Source organism: Mobula hypostoma, chromosome 24 (genome assembly GCF_963921235.1).
Source record: "Mobula hypostoma chromosome 24, sMobHyp1.1, whole genome shotgun sequence".
Taxonomy (NCBI): Eukaryota; Metazoa; Chordata; class Chondrichthyes; order Myliobatiformes; family Myliobatidae; genus Mobula; species Mobula hypostoma.
The window spans coordinates 17599604-17619045 of record NC_086120.1 but is presented as its reverse complement, the minus strand read 5'-3'; the positions used below and the strand labels follow the sequence as shown (position 1 = coordinate 17619045).

Below are 19442 nucleotides of genomic sequence, written 5' to 3'. Positions count from 1 at the left end.
CTGAAGATGTTTCTCCTCAGCTAATGCAGAAGTTCATTGGCTACAGAAGGGTCTGGATATATGTGGAATGTAGGGATAAAAGAAATATTATGTGTCTTAAATAAGTGCTTGCCTTGTTTCAGACTCGCCTGGAAAATAACTTTCTTTGGAACTCAAATGAGCTTATTAAAGACAATTCAGCTGGCTGATATTCTGCCCAGTAATTTAAAGTTATAGGTTATTAGGTAAAATCTTTTACTGACATAACAATTTTATTCTGTAGACAACTACTAGCTGCCAAAACAAATTCAGACTTGCAATAACTTAGTATTACTTACTGTTTAAAGAAATTGTAAACTTGTGTCCAAATCCAGTTCAGATACATAGAATAATGATCACTTCTATCTACTGGTTATGTCATAGAAACATAGAAAATAGGTGCAGGAGTAGGCCATTCGGCCCTTCGAGCCTGCACTGCCATTCAGTACAATCATGGCTGATCATCCAACTCAGGACCCTGTACCTGCCTTCTCTCCATACCCCTTGATTCCTTTAGCCACAAGGGCCATATCTAACTCCCTTTTAAATATAGCCAATGAACTGGCCTCAACTGTTTCCTATGGCAGAGAATTCCACAGATTCACCACTCCTTGTGTGAAGAGTTTTTCCCCATCTTGGTCCTAAAAGGCTTCCCCTTTATCCTCAAACTGTGACCCCTCGTTCTGGACTTCCCCAACATCGGGAACAATCTTCCTGCATCTAGCCTGTCCAATCCCTTTAGAATTTTATACATTTCAATCAGATCCCCCCTCAATCTTCTAAATTCCAGAGAGTATACACCTAGTCGATCCAGTCTTTCATCATATGAAAGTCCTGCCATCCCAGGAATCAATCTGGTGACACAAGGAATTCTGCAGATGCTGGAAATTCAAGCAACACACATCAAAGTTGCTGGTGAACGCAGCAGACCAGGCAGCATCTCTAGGAAGAGGTACAGTCAACGTTTCAGGTCGAGACCCTTCATCAGGACTAACTGAAGGAAGAGCGAGTAACAGATTTGAAAGTGGGAGGGGGAGGGGGAGATCCAAAATGATAGGAGAAGACAGGAGGGGGAGGGATGGAGCCAAGAGCTGGACAGGTGATTGGCAAAAGGGATATGAGAGGATCTTGGGACAGGAGGCCCAGGGAGAAGGAGAAGGTGGGGGTGGGGAAAGCTCAGAGGATGGGCAAGGGGTATAGTCAGAGAAACAGGGAGAAAAAGGAGAGTGAGAGAAAGAATGTGTGTATATAAATAACGTATAGGGTACGAGGGGGAGGTGGGGCATTATCGGAAATTAGAGAAGTCAATGTTCACGCCATTGGTGAACCTTCTTTGTACTCACTCTATGGCAAGAATGTCTTTCCTCAGATTAGGGGACCAAAACTGCACACAATACTCCAGGTGTGGTCTCACCAAGGCCTTGTACAACTGCAGTAGTACCTCCCTGCTCCTGTACTCGAATCCTCTTGCTATGAATGCCAGCATACCATTCGCCTTTTTCACCGCCTGATGTACCTGCATGCCCACTTTCAATGACTGGTGTACAATGACACCCAGGTCTCATTGCACCTCCCCTTTTCCTAATTGGCCACCATTCAGATAATAATCTTTTTTCCTGTTCTTGCCACCAAAGTGGATAACCTCACATTTATCCACATTAAGTTGCATCTGCCATGAATTTGCCCAGTCACCTAACCTATCCAAGTCACCCTGCATCCTCCTCACAGCTAACACTGCCGTCCAGCTTCGTGTCATCCGCAAACTTGGAGATGCTGTATTTAATTCCCTCGTCTAAGTCATTAATATATATTGTAAACATCTGGGGTCCCAGCACTGAGTCTTGCGGTACCCCACTAGTCACTGCCTGCCATTCTGAAAAGGTCCCGTTTATTCCCACTCTTTGCTTCCTGTCTGCCAACCAATTCTCTATCCACATCAATACCATACCCCCAATACCGTGTGCTTTAAGTTTGCACACTAATCTCCTGTGTGGGGCCTTGTCAAAAGCCTTTTGAAAATCCAAATATACCACATCCACTGGTTCTCCCCTATCCACTCTACTAGTTACATCCTCAAAAAATTCGATCAGATTCCTCAGACATGATTTTCCTTTCACAAATCCATGCTGACTTTGTCCGATGATTTCACCGCTTTCCAAATGTGCTGTTATCACATCTTTGATAACTGACTCTAGCATTTTCCCCACCACCGATATCAGGCTTAGCGGTCTACAATTCCCCAGTTTCTCTCTCCCTCCTTTTTTAAAAAGCGGGGTTACATAAGCCACCCTCCAATCCTCATTAAACAAATCCAGGAGCATCATGCTAAATTCCTAATAATCTCATACAGACTAGGCCACAATTTGGTGTGTTTGGTGCAATAGAAGATACTTCAAATAAGACAGAGTAGGGGGAATTTCAGTTTGCTTCCAACCCATGCTGCACCTGACTTGGGAATAGTTGATTATGGCCACAATATCTTAAATTACTTATGTTTCCTTACCCAGCACTAAAACGTCTTGCCTTGTTATTTATTGAAGCCAAGTTCTGGAATTCTTGTATTGTGTATATTGCTCCTTGATAAAATTACATTTTTATTTAACAAATAATCTAATTTGTTTCCTAATATCCTGTTCTTTGTGCCAAATGTTTGTTTTAATACTCCTGCAAAGTAGCTGGAAACATTTCCCCGAGTTTATTCTAATAATATTTTCAAACCATTACATCAAAGGATATGAGATAAAAAGACAAGAAAACATAAGTACTGATCCAGCATGATCTAATGGAATAGTGACACTGGGGGCTGGAAGGCCCAACTTTGTTCTTCTGGGATCCAGATATCTACAAGTCCTTCAACACAACCAGTTTTACATGATTTTGCTGTTATGTACATAAACTAGTAAACTAAAACAAAAACTGAAAATATTGATAAAAATCAGCTAGGGAAACAGAATCTGTGGAAAGAGAAACCAGTTAAAGTTTTGGATTGTGGCCCTTTACCTTCAGATCTGGGGAAGTACACAAGGGATTACAGCACAGAGCTGGAGAAAGGAGTGAGGTAAGACAAAGCACTACATGAAGATTGGTTAAGAGCAATCAGGTGATAAGGCACAGGAATATTGACTGTTAGCGATGCATTTTACAGGGAAAAAAACAATGAAATGGTAAGAGGAAACTATGATAATCTGACCAGAACCACCAAAAGAAATCCAAGGCACTTCTTTGATGAATTCTATGGATTGCTTAGATCAGCTGAATATGTGCCTGGACTTTGTCTCAAGTTTAATTTCACCTCCAAAATTGCAGTACCCTCTCAGTGCCACAGTGAGTTAAGCAAGATTTTGGTTTACAGCTTTAGGAATATTGCAAACAAATTTGTTATAGTTATAGATCTGGGCTCAATATGTGTGAAAATGACACCATACAACAGTGAAGGGTTACTTTAACTCATTCCCTAACTGATGAATAATAAAAGAGTCCTGAAGTTAGTTCGTTATGTGTAGACCAATAAAAAATGCAATACTTAACAACAAAATATGACAATGAAAAGCATATTAATTCTATTTTCTGCACACTTGAGGCTATAATCAGCACATCCTCCATAACTGTGCTTTACACTCCACATAATGTGAATTCCATTATTTAAATATCAGCAGAGATCTTTTATTTGAAGTGGGTTCTAGCTTTCTTCAGAGTAGATGGGTTTGGCTTTGCATTCAGTTGCTTGTCACCTGAATTCCTTTTCCAATTCCCAATCCAGATTTTCTGTCTTTGATCTTCTATGTTCTAGCAATGTCCAACATAACCTCAACAAGTTCACCCCATCTTCCTGACCTGGATGAGGAATTGATATGTAAGGGGTTTCTTCTTTTATGTTACTGCGTAGGCTAATCAAAATGGCTTCTTTGTTATGTTAACTGCTGAGAAAGTTCTCTCTAGCAGCTTGTTTGGGTTATAAAGAGAATTGTATTCATTTGCTAGCCAATTGGGATAGATGTTATTTTTTTCTTGTGTGCCTGTAAACTATTGTGTTGCGCGAGCTTTGGTGCAGAAGGTGCGATGGGGACAGAGAGAGGAGACGCGATGCTGTAAGCTGGCCGACGGGATGGACCCCGAGTGGGAGTCCGAGGCCCAGGGTCTTTGGCGAGGAGAGGAGACGAAGACAGATTCGTGTGGAGCATCTGGTCGACCACCGTGGTTGGTCCCAGGCGGTGGGTCGAGGTGGTCAGAGGGGGTCGAATGGTGGAAAGAGGACTCCGTTAATTGAGCTCCAACTGTTGTGCACGAAGTGGTTGAACTTTGATAAGTTTGGAGCCTTTTACTCTCCTTTTATATTTTATCATTATTAATTACATAGTTCCAGTAAATCTATAAATTGTAATCATTTAATCGCATGTGGTGTATTGTCTGTTATTTGGCAGGGTGGGGTACATCACACAGCATCCACACAAACTTGATTACCCAGTTTGGCGGGGCTGAAGGCCGCTTCCCCTAGACGAAAGCAAGTTGAGCGAGCCTGAGACTTATCAGAGGGCTATAGATAGTGCTGTGGCCAGGTTTGCAGCTAATACTAATATAGTTGGAGGAACAGGTGATATCATAGATGCAGAGAGTCTGCAGAAGAACTTGAAAAGGTTGGGGGAGTGGGAAGGTAGCAGTGGATAGAATACAGTGCAGGGAATTGTGGAGTTACGCACTCTGGTAGGAAGAAGAAAGATGTAGACTTCTAAATGCAGAAAAAGTTCAGAAGTTGGAGTTACAAAGGGACTTCAGAGTCCTAGTTTAGGATTTCTTCAAGGTTAACCTGCAGGTTGAGTTGGTAGTAAAGAAGGCAAGTGCAATGGTCAGGATGCATTTGTTATATCTGTGAACAATTTTAGGCCCCGTACCTAAGGAAGGATGTGAATCTCCTGGAGAGGATCCAGAAGAAGTTCCCAGGAACAAGAGTGATCTCAGGAAAGAAAGGCTTGATATATCAGTGTTTAATGTCTCCAGGCTTGTACTTGACAGAGTTCAGAAGAATGAATGGGTATCTCATTGAAACCAACTGGATACTGAAAGACCTGGATAGAGTGGGCGTGAAGAGGGTGTTTCCATCTGAAGGAGAGTATAGGATCTGAGAGCACAGCCTCAGAATAAAGGAGCAGCCCTTTAAAACTGAGATGAAGAGGAATTTCTTCAGCTGGAGGGTACTGGATCTGAGGAATGCTTTGCCACAGAAAGTACTTAGGGCAGAGTTTGTCAGGTTTCTGATTGGGAAGGGAGTTAAGGGTTATATAGGGGGTGAGGTGGGAGAATAGGGTTTAAACATAAATCAGCCACTATTGAATGGCTGACTCAATGAATTGAATGGCCTAACTCTGTTCCTATATTTTATGAGCATGCTGTGTTACTGGAGATCAAATAAGATTGTTTCCTTTTTGCTGAGGAAGTGTAGGGGGGAGGAATTGGCAACACTCAGGTAGAAAGCCTGCATTAGACAATGCAGGTTTTACAATTCTTTTCCTCCCACAGATGTTGCTCAACCCACTAATTTCCTCCAGCAGACTGTTTTGTTCTGCAGCCCAGTATCTGCAGTTTGAGTCTGCTCTCCCCTTTCTCTTCTGCCACTAATTGCTAATATTTAAAAAAACAATTTCCTCAATAACTTAGGTCTACATCCTAACACATTCCTTTTCTCAAAGTCAGTCAATACAAATTTATGATCAAAGTACATATACGGTATCATATACTACCACGAGATTCATATTTTTGTAAGCACGTAAGGTAAAAATATAATGGAATTTCTGAAACTATGCATAAACAAAGACTGCTATAAATAACCAACGTGTAAAAGAAGACAAATTGTACAAATAAAAAAAGTTATAGCTGTGTTTTTGAAAATGAATCTGTAAATCGTAGCATCAGCTCGGAGTTGTAGTGACTAAAGTTATTCACATCGGTTCTGGATCCTTTGAAATATGCTGCTTGGAATATGTAATGTTATCTCAAATTTCCAGCTATGATGAAGGGACTCTTTTTCTTCTATTAAAGTCGCCTGACCTGAATGTTCTTGGCACGCTCTGGTTTTATTTCGGGTTTGCAATAATCTGCAGCTTTTGACTCTAATTCACCAGTATCGGCCCGAAATCTCGCAAGAGATTCGGATTTCCCAGCTGGGTGAGAACGGGGGCGGGGCGGGGAACACCCAGAACAAGTGCTACTTGCTGATTGGCTGCCAAGGCGGCCGGCCGCCGCGGTTGCGCAGTTGCGACGGTCCTGGTTGCTGACGGCACCCGTCGCTGCGATGGCGGGAGAGGGGCTCAGGTGCGCGCTGTTGGCCGTTATTTTCGTTGGCGCGCTCGGCTTGAGCTGCGCTGAACGTTCGCACACGGGGGAGTTCGACGTCAGGCCCGGGGGCCTGGTGCACTCGCACAGTGAGACACTGGTAAGCGATCGCCGGCGGGGTTGAGGGACGGGGGAGGGGGGAGCTTTGGGAAGAGTCTGCCTTTGGAAGCGAACAGACAGCCAGGTGAGAGCGAGATAACGGGCTGACGGTGGAACACTCGGGGAGACATTCTCAGGTTAGGACGGGGAAGAGCCGCCACGTCAGCCATCTCCAGGCGATGGAGTCGAGTGAAGGCGTTCGGTATCAACAGGAGAGAGCTGTCAACCGGTAAACCACCTCTCAGGCGTCTCTTTCACTGCATACCTCTACCTTTGGGAAAGCATTGCGGCTTCAGCACTGCTCAGACCGGGCGCTTAACGCGGAACACCGAGAAAGACGAGGGAAACAGGTCGCAATTCATCAGTTCCCATGTAGAGTGCGGGCTGCACTTCTACGCATGCGCAGGTTCAGCCACTCGACTTCCTGTGCAACCATCCTCTATCTACTCGGTTCTTGCAAACCTCCGAACTGCTTCCAATGCAATATATCTTTCCTTGCGAAGGAAAGACATAAATCACGGATGTGATCTCACCATTGACATATTTATCTGAAACATACCCTCCCTGCAGGTTTGTACTCAATTTCCCTAAGTGATGACATTACCAGTTCCTCTAATAACTTGTATAGGTTTCCCCCGCCATCCGAAGGTAGAGCGTTCCTATGAAACGGTTCGAAAGCCGGAATGTCGTAAAGCGAAGAAGCAATTACCATTTATTTATATGGGAAAAATTTGTGAGCGTTCGCAGACCCAGAAATAACCTACCAAATTATGCCAAATAACACATAAAACCTAAAATAACAGTAACATATATTAAAAGCAGGAATGATATGATGAATACACAGCCTATATAAAGTAGAAATACTTTTCCATAATCATTACTGAACTGTTCCCCGTAGTGAAAATCTCACGCAAGCACTGTTGGCAAAAACACTCTCTCCAGTAATCTTTAAGCTATGAAGCTGCCAAATCATACTAAATAACATGTAAAAATACACAGCCTATATAAAATAGAAATAATGTATGTACAGTGTACTATCACTTACCGGAATTGGGACAGCGCCGAGCACACTGATGATGGTGTGTTAGGCTGAGTTCTCGGAGGTTGGGGCGGTGCAGTGGCCCCCACCCTCAGGGCAGCGACCTGATACTGATCCACGAAGCATGCAGTGGTACAGCGGTAGCTGGAACACACTCAGCACATCTTTAAGAAAAAAGCCGAAATAAACAAGCTAATTAGTTAGGTGCCGCTCGGCACGTAAATGTTGGCCCAGATCAGAGGTGACACAATCGGTAATCGCCTCTGATCTGGGCCGACATTTACGTGCCGGGCGGCACCTAATTAAATTAGCTTGTTTATTTTGGCTTTTTTTCTTAAAGATGTGCTGGGTGCGTTCCGGCCACCGCTGCATTCTCCGCAGATCGGTATCTGTCCGCTGCCCGGGAGTTGGGGTGGTGGGACACTGGGGTGTCATCTGATTCCATCAGGGCAGGCAGGTCATCTTCTCCTATGTCTGCCTGCCTCGATATCGAAGGTCGAGGTTCGTCGTCTGCTGTGGCTGATGTGGAAAGCTTGCTTGACTGCTTAGCCTCGCGCATTTTTAGATCATACAGTTCTTTGTAAGCAGTCAACCCATCCTGCAAATATGCCTTAAACCGACGTACCCTTTCAAAATTAAAGTCGTACTTTATCACTGCAGCGAAAATCTCACGCAGTTGCTTCACGTTCAGTTCCTGGACGACTTCACTTTCGGTCCATTTGCTACTGCATTCAGTTTTGAATGTTATCCTTTCCTCTTCCAATTGCATCAGCTCTGCATCAGCTCTTCATCTATCAGTTCTTGGTCATGGGATGCCAAAACCTCTCCAACATCATCTTCGTCAACTTCCACAAGCCAAACTCACTCACTTTGTCCTTACTTTGTTCACCACGATCGAAATGCTTAATTATGTCTAATTTTATGCTAAGTGTAACACCCTTACAAGTTCTTTCAGGCTTTTCCGATACCTTAGAACTCATCTTGCTAACGGCTGCTCACAGGCACGTGTTTAAGAAATGCCGGCTAGAATGCAGTTCCGAATTCGGGGAGAGTGGCTCCTCGGCGCGCGCTGCCTTTTTTTTTGTAACAGTGAAAACACCTTCTGTTAGTGAAAACAGGGAACTAATGTAGGTCTTTCGTAACAGTGAGGTTTTGTACAGTGAACGTTCGATCAACCTTGCGTAAATCAGCCTATATCTTATAATAACGTAGGAAGCTGACCTACAGTGGAGCATTTTCCTCCATCCTTGTAATTCTTTTTTCTTACATGGTTATCAGTTCCATCAAGGATTCATTTTGCTGTTGACAATTGTCATTGGTCTTTAAATAAGGTGTAAAATAGAACAGCCAATTAATCTTCTTGCATGTCTTTGGTAAAAGAGTGGAAACGAGTGCACCTAGTGATAACCTGTGCAGTCACAGACCATGTGCAAACTGCCTAAGATCAGGATCAAGCATAGAAGAAAGACAGCGCATTTTCTTTGTCCTTATCTTGATCTCTTTCAGCCTTGTTATGTCCACTTCACAACTTAATCTATCGTGTATGATCATCAAATTTAGAACTGTCTTCACTGCCTTCATTAATGTAAAGTGTAAAAAGTTGAGGCCCTGGCACCGATCCCTGTGGCACACCACTTGTTATATCTTATCAATCAGATAAGGATCCATTTATGCCACCTTTCCTCCTTTTACTGATCATGTCTTCTGTCTCTATATGTCATACCAATATGTTATTTCCTTACACCACAAGGTGCTATTTCTGTAATAACTTTAGCAAATACTTTTGATAATCTGTATATAGTGTATTCATGCTCTCTATTTTAACCCCAGCACATGTTTCTTCAAAGTACTGCACTTCCAACCCTTTCAACTTTTTAGTTTGCTGAAAAGTTTTTTTTTGGATATTTTGTCTACTGGGCCTGAAATTGCAAAGTTTTTCATTTTGCCTTTACCTACATTTTTATAGTAATATTAAAGTTATATTAAGTTAAATTAGTATCAGGAGGACCATATATTATAGACTTAAAGAATCAGATAATTCATGACGCAGGAGGAAGATAGTTGGTCTGTCATGTTTGTGCTGATTCAAATAGCTTGACTTAATCCTGTCTTTTTGTACTGGATTTGTAGCTTTGCAACCTTGCACATCATATAACTGTTACTCTACAATGTGGGTTTCTGCCTTTTGTGAACTTTTTAATGTAAGTCCACATACTAAAGAAGCAACAAAAATGCAATAGTTTTGTGATAGTTTTCCGCTTCATCTTTCTTTGTGTTTTGTTTATGTTTCCAGATAACTTAATGTAACTAACATTAGCAGCAGGGTCCGGGTCCAAGAATGCAGAACGATCCAAAGTTTAGCAGATTTAAGTGCTGGGCCAGGTGAATAGGTCAGGGTGGTGGTGCAGAGGTGAGGGTTGGGCCAGTGTTCAGCTTGCTACTCTGTGAGGTTTACTTGTCTCTGCACTGAACTGAGACTGGCCTGCAACAAATGGGCTTCTGAATTGACTGCAGTGATGACTGCACTTCCAACACTTTCAACTTTTGAATTTGCTGAAAAGTTAATTTGGATATTTTGTTTACTGAGCCTGAAATTACAAAGTTCATGGCTGTGGACTTCTGTGAGCTTCAGTTCTGAATGTTGTTTGCACAGTTTTATTTCTCTGCGCATAGGGCGTTTGATATTCTTTCAGAATGTGTTTCAGGCAACCGTAAAACAAAGAAACCTGAATCTTAAAAGTTGTAGATAGTATACATTAATAAATGTACTTTGAATAATTTGCAAGTATTATATTCATTAGAGCAGGCAAGATTAAACTGTATTTTCATGAAGATAAATTTGCAAAGCTATATTCACTATTCAGTAACTTGATATGAACCAAGGCCAAAAGAGTAAGAAATAAAGCATTTTCTTAAATCTATTATTATAAAATAGTGGAAGAATTAGAATCCATAACCTACAAATGAAAGTAGATACATATTTGAGAAAGAACCATTCATGCCTCATAAATGAATTCAGCTGGGAGAAGAGTTGCATTATAATCATCTATAGTGTAAGCTTCATTAAGTCAGGTTGAATTAGATGTAATTTGGATTCCCCTGTCATTGCAAGTGCTTCAGTATTGACTTTTGCATTCATGTACTGGATTCCATTATTGAGGACTGGAATGATTTCTCTTCCCTTTGTTTTTTGACTGCTACTGTTCACACTGGATGTTCAGGACTTCGGAGTTTTGATTTGTTGGTTCTGAGATTGCTTAATGTTGATGATATATTGCTTCTGCATGTTGTCCTCATCAAGTTGACATCTTCGTTTGTGTGGAACTTTTCCAGAAGTTCATTCCTTTGATCCTGTATAAAAGCAGGGTTAGTCCTGCATATTGTTGAAACTAGAGTAAGCAATTCACGACACGTTCACTGTCGTGGATGTATCTCTGCTGCTTTTCATGGATGTTCAGTTTTGAACTACTGAATCTATATTGAATCACTCTTGCTGGCAGTGCTGCATAATATATTGGAAGGTCTATATTAGTCACTAACACTGAAACATGTGGTAAATAGGCAAAAAATCTTTTTGTGTGTTGCTCCAGATTCCAGTATATGCAGTGTCTTTTGTCTCCAGTAGTTTAAGTATGTTTTACCATAGAATTAGATTGCTCCTCATCTGTTCCAGACAGAATCTGGAATCAGTATTCTTTGGTCTGATGTGCTACTGAACTGTTAGGTCATAACATTGAAGTTTTGCAACAATCCCTCAAAAGAGGGAAAGTAATGTAGTTCCAGTGTTAGTTTTGAGGAATTGTAGGACTATTTCCTTCTTGCTGTGCTATTGTGTCACCACTTCTGCTGGTTTGTCCTCTCTTTGAGGGAAAATACTTGAGGATGTTCTTGGAGGAATGGCTGAAAGGTATTTTGAATGTAATTATGCAAGGCTGTTGTTTTTGATTAAACTATGGAATAGCTTTCCTCACTTTGGCATATATTTGTGTTAGATATTAGTGAGGTGGTCTTAGATTGGATGTGCCTTTGTCTGATCAGCTGTCTAATTTGGTCTGTCAATTTTACTTGATAGTATGATTGGTAAAGACAAGGGATGGCAGGCATGGTTGTTCCCTGTGGAGATTGGCTGCAGAGGTTTCCCACCCAAATCAGCATGGCGGTTGTTGTCAGATCTGGGCCTGGATGAAAGGAGCAAAAAACAAGCAGCTCGTAGGATGGGGGAAGAGGCAGAACGAGCCTCTTGTTGGATTTGGAGTAGGCGAGAGGAGGGAAGCTGGAAGCCAGGAGCAGATGGGCAGTGATTTGGCCATCACTGCTGGCCCCCCAACTGGAGAGTGTCATGGTTGAGGGTCTAAACACTTGGTGAAGGTTGGGAACCATCTGATGACATCTGCTCCTGGCTGAAGGCTACGGTTACCTTATAAGGTAACTGGAGAATGCACCCTAACAGGTGTATGTAACAAGTATGTAACGAGAACTTTGTAGCATGAAAGACTAATTATGAACTAACTAATAGTAAAATGCTGTATCAGCAAGATTTAGTTAGGATAGTAAATAAACTCCTTTACAAAATGGAACATGTAAATCGGATGCTTTTTTAAAGGCAAACTCTTCGTTTCACTGTTTCCATTAGTGATTCCGGTTTTATATTTCAGTTTAGATAGTTAACTATTTTTTAAATGCTCCTGCTGATATGCTGGAATTTAAACTAGGGTGAAAAAGGATTTTTTGTACTTTTAAAATTAATTGCACAATAAAAAAGCTAATTGGATATTAATCACTCTTAATTGCACTATTAAGCAATAATAGTGCACCACTGCCATTAGTCCAATGGAAAATGCTTTTCATTTAAATCCTCTATTATAATTTCTCATTTACAACCTCTCTTATAATTTCTTATGGTGCTTAAATCCCTCTGGGTTTGCTTTTAGCATAATCACCTTCAATGTTCTGTTCTCAGTGTTCTTCACTCCTGTTCACTCCATTTCCTATTAGTGACTGTGCCTCTAATTCTTTGATAACTTAATTAGATTCACAACTAATTAGGGGATAGGTTTGTCAGGATGGCTTGCTGCATGAAGAGATCAATCCAGAAAAGCAAGCTTGGGTGGGTATGATTTTGGCTTTGACTTTCCTTTACTCTCTAACTGCTGTTGCTGTTGCACTAAGCTGAAATGAATTGTAGTCAGTTCATGAAGAACAGAATGAGTGTAAACTAGATCATACCAATGTACAAGCAGACATGCAGGAGATTTTCCTCTAGCCTGATCTTGCACAAAACCAATATTTGCAAAGCAGGTAGTCAATCAGCCAAGCTCAGCCCTTTAATGAAAGCAGGCAATTCAATCTGGAGTGTGAAGCTTTCTCTCATCCCATTCTCTCGCAGAGCAGCAGTGCTTATGCGCTCCTGGCGGCCAGTCAGGAGGAAGGATGATGCAGTGTTAGGTAGTAGTGTGGGCTGCAGCTGTTGAGTTGATAAAGAAGGTATCCTGCAGGATGAACTGCTGGTCGACAGAAGTGATTAGAGATGGAGGTTGGCGGGAAAGAGGAATGGAGTGGAAAGAGTAAGAAAAGAAAACAGAGGTATGAGATATCAAACTCTGAGGAGTCGGGACAATCAAAATAGGATAGCAAAACAACGGAAAGAAGATGAGATTAAAGCAATTATAAAACTGAGCGAAGACAGGGCGTCTTTTGGTGAATGAAACCCGATTCATTTGACTAAGATAATCAACAAACTTATGGGCAAAGTCAAAAGAGCAAAGGTTGTACGAAATGGATTGCTATTAGTGATTTGTCGGGATAGTGTTCAGCAAGGCAAAGTGATAAGATTAAATTAAATAGATGGCAAAAAAGTACAGTGCTCAATACCCAACAATAGAAAGTGGACTAGAGTTATTTCGGGGATACCAAGAAAATTTACTATGGATGAGATTAAACAACATAAAAGGAGCAAAAATTATTGAGGCCAAACGTTTGAAAGTTACAAGAAATGGAAAAAGTGTGGTAGTTTATTGGTTATTAATTTTGATGAAGAGAGATTGCTGACTAAAGTTTATTTAGGGTATATGTGTTATGAGGTCAGAATATATATACCACCACCTTTAAGATGCTTTAAATGTCAGAAATTCGGACATATTGCAGCGGTCTGCAGAGGGAAACAAAGATGTGGGAGATGCGCTGGAGAACATGAATATGGGAAATTTTAGGCGGGAGCCAGGCTGAAATGCTGCAATTGTGGCGAGGAACACAGTGCAGCTTATCGAGGATGCATTAATAGCAAGAAAGAAGCTGAGATACAATATGTAAAAGTAACTCAAGGGATCAATTACGCAGATGCAGTGAAAGCATTTGCTGAAAAGGACAAGGCTATCAAGCAAACAAATACAGGGAATAATAAACCGGTGAACTGTGAGGGTTGTAATATGATAAATAAGGATACACTAATAATGAGTAGAAAGGATTTCGTACTAATTTATGGTAGATGCAATTAACTGTTCAGCTCAAACAGACAAAAGAACCAAAAAAATTAAAATTATAGTCAAGTCTGCAGAAAAATATCTTGGTATTACAGGGCTTAGGTGGGAAACAGTCAAAGAAGTGCTGAATGGAGGATCAAACAGTTCACAGGCAGGAGAGGCGGGATATTACTGGCTGTTACAATGGAATGCAAGGAGTCTTATCGGAAATGGTCAAGAATTTATGAAATATGTAGCAGACCTTAAGGAAAATCTCAGATTTTATGTATACAAGAAATATGGTTGAAGCCCAGGGTAAATGTGCAGAACTCCAACAACAAATAGAAGTACTCAATAAGAACAACTATGAGTTGGAAAAGAGATTGAATGAAACAGTACTGCATTTAAAGGAGACAGTTTCTGAAAAAGATGCTTGTTGTCAGAAATTCAGTGACATGGAAAATGGATTAAAAAATGGAGGAACTTACTCCAAAGTTACAAAAGGAAAAAGGAATTTGTTGCAAAGTGAATTATCTACATTCAGATTATAAAATGAAAACATGGAAACAAATGAGGAAGAACTTCAAGATCTCAGTAAATAACTACAGGCTTTGATTCAAGTAAAGGAAAACTTGGAAATAGCAGATAGACTTGGAAAACATCAATTTTTAAATATTAAGCATGCAATAATTAATATTCTCAAACAGGCTTTTAGTTTTGCAAATGATTCAGATGAAATTAATGTAATTGAGGCAATGTAGTTACTTGGAAACCAGGTGACAAAATATGGGAAGGAAAACAATCTGTGGCATTGCTATCTAATGAGCACATACAGCATTTGCAAGCAGAATTATAATTAATTATACATCCTGCGAAGGGCAGTAATATGCCTAGATGCGGCTGCTCTGCCGGAAATAGAAGAAGAAGAATCTGGAGTGTGTGCTTTGAGATGTCTGGCCCTTGCTGCTTCATTCCCACCCTCAGGATTTTGCTGCTTAGGAGATCACAGTGTGAAGATTCAGTTAAATGTTGCCTACAGAAAGGATAATAAGTCAAGAGTATTAATACTTTTTAAGTATTTTTAATGCTAATAATAGTGGATAAGTAGTTTGTGTCAGTCTTCTGTGGAAGACACTAGCGGTATGCTAGAAATTCAAGAGTGTCAGGGGCAGAAGGGACTGTTGTTGCTAAGGAGAAGGTGCTTAGGAAGCTGAAAGGTCTGAAGATAGATAAGTCACCTGGACCAGGGGTGCTGAGAGAGGTAGCTGAAGAGATTGTGGAGACATTAGTATGACCGTTCAAAAATCACTAGATTCTGGAAGAGTCCTGGAGAATTGGATAATTGCAAAGAAGGGAAGGAAGCAGAGAAAAAGAAATTATAGGTCAGTTTGCCTGACCTCAGTGGTTGGGAAGATGTTGGAGTGGATTATTAAGGATGAGGTTTTGGGGTACTTGGAAGTGCACAATAAGGTAGGCCAAAATCAGCGGAAATATTTCCTGACATATCTATTGGAGTTCTCTGAGGAAATAACAGGCACGATTGACAAAGGAGAGTCAGTGGATGTTATTTACTTTGATTTTCAGAAGGCTTGTGATAATGTGCCACACATGAGGCTGCTTAATAAGATAAGAGCTCATGTTATTATAGGAAAGACACTAGCATGGACAGAAGATTGGCTGACTGGCAGGAAGCAAAGTGTGGGAATAAAGAGGGCCTAATATGATTGGCTGCTGATGTCTAGTGGTGTTATGCCGGGGTCGATATTGGGATCGCTTCTTTTTAACAATTTGGGTGACATAATTGATGGTTTTGTGGGCAAGTTTACAGAGGTAGGTGGAGGAGGGGCAGGCCATGTTGAGGGAAGCAGGGAGTCTGCAGAAGGACTTGGACAGATTGGGAGAATTGGCAAAGAAATACAGATAGAATATAGTGTAGGAAGGTATATGGTTATGCACTTTGGTAGAAGGAATAAATGTGTAAACTAATTTCTAAAGGGGGAGAAAATGTTTTTCAAAAATTAGAGGTGCAAAGGGACTTGGGAGTCCTTGTGCGGGATCTCCTAAAGGTTAACTTGCAGATTGAGTTGGTGGTAAGGAATTCAAATGGAATGTTAGTGTTCATTTCGAAAGGACTGTAATATAAGAGCACGGATGTGATGCTGAGACTTTATATGGCATTGGTCAGACCACACTTGGAGTATTGTGAGCAGGTTTGGGCCCCTTTCTAAGAAAAGATGTGCTGGCATTGGAGAGGGTCCAGAGGAGGTTCATGAGAATGATTCCTGGAATGAAAGGGTTAATGTGTGAGGAGTTCTGGGCCTGTACTCGCTGGAGTTTAGGAAAGTGGGGGGGGGGGTGGGAGGTCTCATTGAAACTTATCAAATATTGAAAGGCCTAGACATAGTCGATGTGGAGATGAAGGCAGAGATTGGTGAATCTGGAATTCATTGCCACAGATAGCTGTGGAGGCCATGTCACAGTATATTTAAAGCAGAGGTTGATAGGTTCTTAATTAGTAAGAGCTTCAAAGGTTATGGGGAGAAAGCAGGATAATGGGGTTGAGAGGGGATAGTAAATCAACCATGAAAGAATGGCAGGGCAGACTCAATAGGCTGAGTGACAGAATTCTGCTCCTTTGTCTTATGGTCTTATATTGGTTGGCAGATGTGAGTTAAATCTGTCATTAGGTCATTAGTTCTGGCCTCTGGATTATTGATTCACATAATCACTATGCACTGTGTAAATATCATAAATTATTTGTAATCTGAATGAAAATTGTAAACCACTATAGATGTACAATTTGTTAAAACGTTAAAATGTTCACCCTTTTTTTCCCCATTTAGGGTGACCATTCATGCATATTTACATATGCATCTCAAGGCGGAACCAATGAGGTTAGTGATAAACATGTGAGATCTTAATTATACCTAATTTGAAATTAATTACTGCTTATATTGGGAGCAGGCTCCTGGAAAAATGTTGAAGCAAACAACACAAAGTATTTTGTTCTCATTCTGCCTTATCACTTAAAGTTGATTTAGTATTATGTCTAAACATTTTTGAGCCTCTGCCTAGTAGCTTTCAGTAGTTTGTGTTTTTAAGGAGCTACAGGTAGAACAATGGGAATGGATGCCAGGGTAGTAGTGTGCTCCTCTTGCATCAAGTGGGAAGTCAGGGAGATCTCCAGTGTCCTTGATGACCATACCTGCAAGAAGTGCATTTGGTTGAAGCTCCTTACAGACTATGTTAGGGAGCTGAAGCTTGATGACTATCATCATTGAGAGACTGAGGGGTTGATACACAGTTACAGAGTAGCATTCACACCTAGTAGGGGGCAGGTAACTGGGTAACCATCAGGAGAGCAAAAGGGAATAGGCAGTCAAAGCAAGGTGCCACTGGGGGTGTACCGCCCCGATAAGAAGTATGTCGTTTTCGATAGTGTTATGGGGCGATCTACCGGGGAGAGTCACAGTGGTCAGGTCTCAAGCACTTGAGTCTGACTTTTTGGCTCAGAAGAGAAGACGGTGGAGAAGGGGTAGGGGTTTCTTTGATTAGGGGAGCAGACAGGAGGCTTTGTGGGTGAGAACTAGACTCTCAGATGGTGTTTTGCCTCCAAAGTGCCTGGTCTGATGTTTCAAATCTAGTCTGTATTTGCTCTTTTTAAGGAGGAAGGTGAACAGCCAGAAGTCATGGTGCATGTTGATACCAGTGACAGGGGCAAGAAAAGTGACAAGGTTTAGCTGAGTTAGTTCAATGAGTTGTTAAAAGACAAGTCCTCCAGGGTGGTCATCTCTGGATTGCTATGTGCTAGTGAGGCAAGTGATAGGAAGATGATTGTCTGTTTAACATGTGGCTAAGGAGATGGTACAGGAGGGAAGGCTTCAGATTTTTGGATTATCGAGCTCTCTTCCGGGGCAGGTCAGACCTCTACAATGGGACAGTTTGCACCTGAACTGGAAGAGGACCAATATCCTTGATAGTGCTGTTTAGAGGGGTTTAAATTAGGAGTTGAAGGGGAGCAGGGAACCAGAGTGGCAAGACAGCAAGTGAAGTGGCTTTGGAGAAAGTAGATGTTAAGGCTAGAAGCAAAGATGGAAGCTGAAAAGTTGAACATGGTGGGACTAATGTTTGGAGTTGTGTCTATTTCAGTGCAACAACTATTGTAGGTAAGGCAGATGATCTTAGAGCATGGTTCTTTATGTGGAATTATGATGTTGCAGCCATTAGTGAGACTTTGTTGCAGGAGGGGCTGGACTGGCAACTTAATGTTCTAGAGTTCCATTGTTTTAGATGTGATATACTTTATTGTCGCCAAACAATTGATACTAGAGCATACAATCATCACAGCGATATTTGATTCTGCTCTTCATGCTCCATGGAGTCCAAATCGAAAGTAAATATTAAAAATTTAAATTATAAATCATAAATAGAAAATAGAAAAGGGAAAGTAAGGTAGTGCAAAAAAACCGAGAGGCAGGTCCGGATATTTGGAGGGTATGGCCCAGATCCGGGTCATATATAGAGGGGAGGGGTGGCATTATTCTTCAGGGAAAATATCACAGCGTGCTTAGAGAGGACATTCTGGTGTGTTTGCCAACCAAGGTAACTTGGGTGGGACAGAGGATTTAAAATGGATGAGCATGTTGATGAGACTATATTATTGACCTCGCAATAGTCAGCATGATTTAGAGGAGTAAATTTGTGGAGAGATAGCAGACAGTTGTGGGAAATATAAAGTTGTGATAGATGATTTTTATTTTCCATATATTGACTGGGACTCCCGTACTGAAAAAGGACTGGATGGGTTCAAGTTAGTTAGGTGTCCGGGAAAGTTTCCTTAATATGTAAAGGTCCGAAATGGAGTGCGATACTGGATCTCCTGTTAGGGTGTGATACACGGGAGGTGACAGAAGTGAGTGTAGGAAAACACTTCGGATCTAGTGATCATAATTCCATTAGTTTCAAGAAAAAAAAGGATAGGACTGTAGGACTGGTCCTCTGGTTAAGATTCTAAACTGGAGGAAGGCCAATTTTGATGGCATCAAAAGGGATCTGGCAGATGTTGATTGGAGTAGGTTGGTTACTGACAGACGTGTCTTTGGTAAGTGTGATGCTTTCAAAGGTGAAATGTTGAGAGGGAAGAATCTGAATGCTTTTATAAAAGGCAAGGCTAATAAGTTTAGGGAATTTTTGTTATTGAGGGATATTGAAGCCCTGGTAAAGGAAAAAGTAGGAGGTGCATTATCAGGTATAGACAGTTAGGATCAAATGAGGCACTTGAGTATAAGAAATGCAAGAGAACACGAGAAATCAGGAGGGCTAAAAGAAAGCATGAGGTTGCTCTGGGAGGCAAGCTGAAAGAGAATCCCAAGGGCTTCTATAGCTATATTAACAGCAAAAGGATAGCAAACAACAAAATTGATCCACTCGATCAGCTATACATGGAGCTGAAAGACATAGGGAAGATCTTAAATGAATTTTTTGCATCTGAAGTTGCATGG

General features: G+C 41.2%; 1 protein-coding gene across 1 annotated transcript in view; it reads left to right on the top strand.

The window, feature by feature from the left end:
* The first annotated feature begins 6251 nt into the window (after positions 1 to 6251).
* mydgf (myeloid-derived growth factor) overlaps positions 6252 to 19442 on the top strand; it is a 36325-nt gene continuing 23134 nt past the window's right edge. Inside the window, exons 1-2 of the mRNA XM_063032300.1 lie at positions 6252 to 6445; positions 16785 to 16835. Coding sequence (XP_062888370.1) covers positions 6305 to 6445; positions 16785 to 16835 — 192 coding nt within the window. The 5' untranslated portion in view covers positions 6252 to 6304. The remainder of the gene's footprint in view (positions 6446 to 16784; positions 16836 to 19442) is intronic.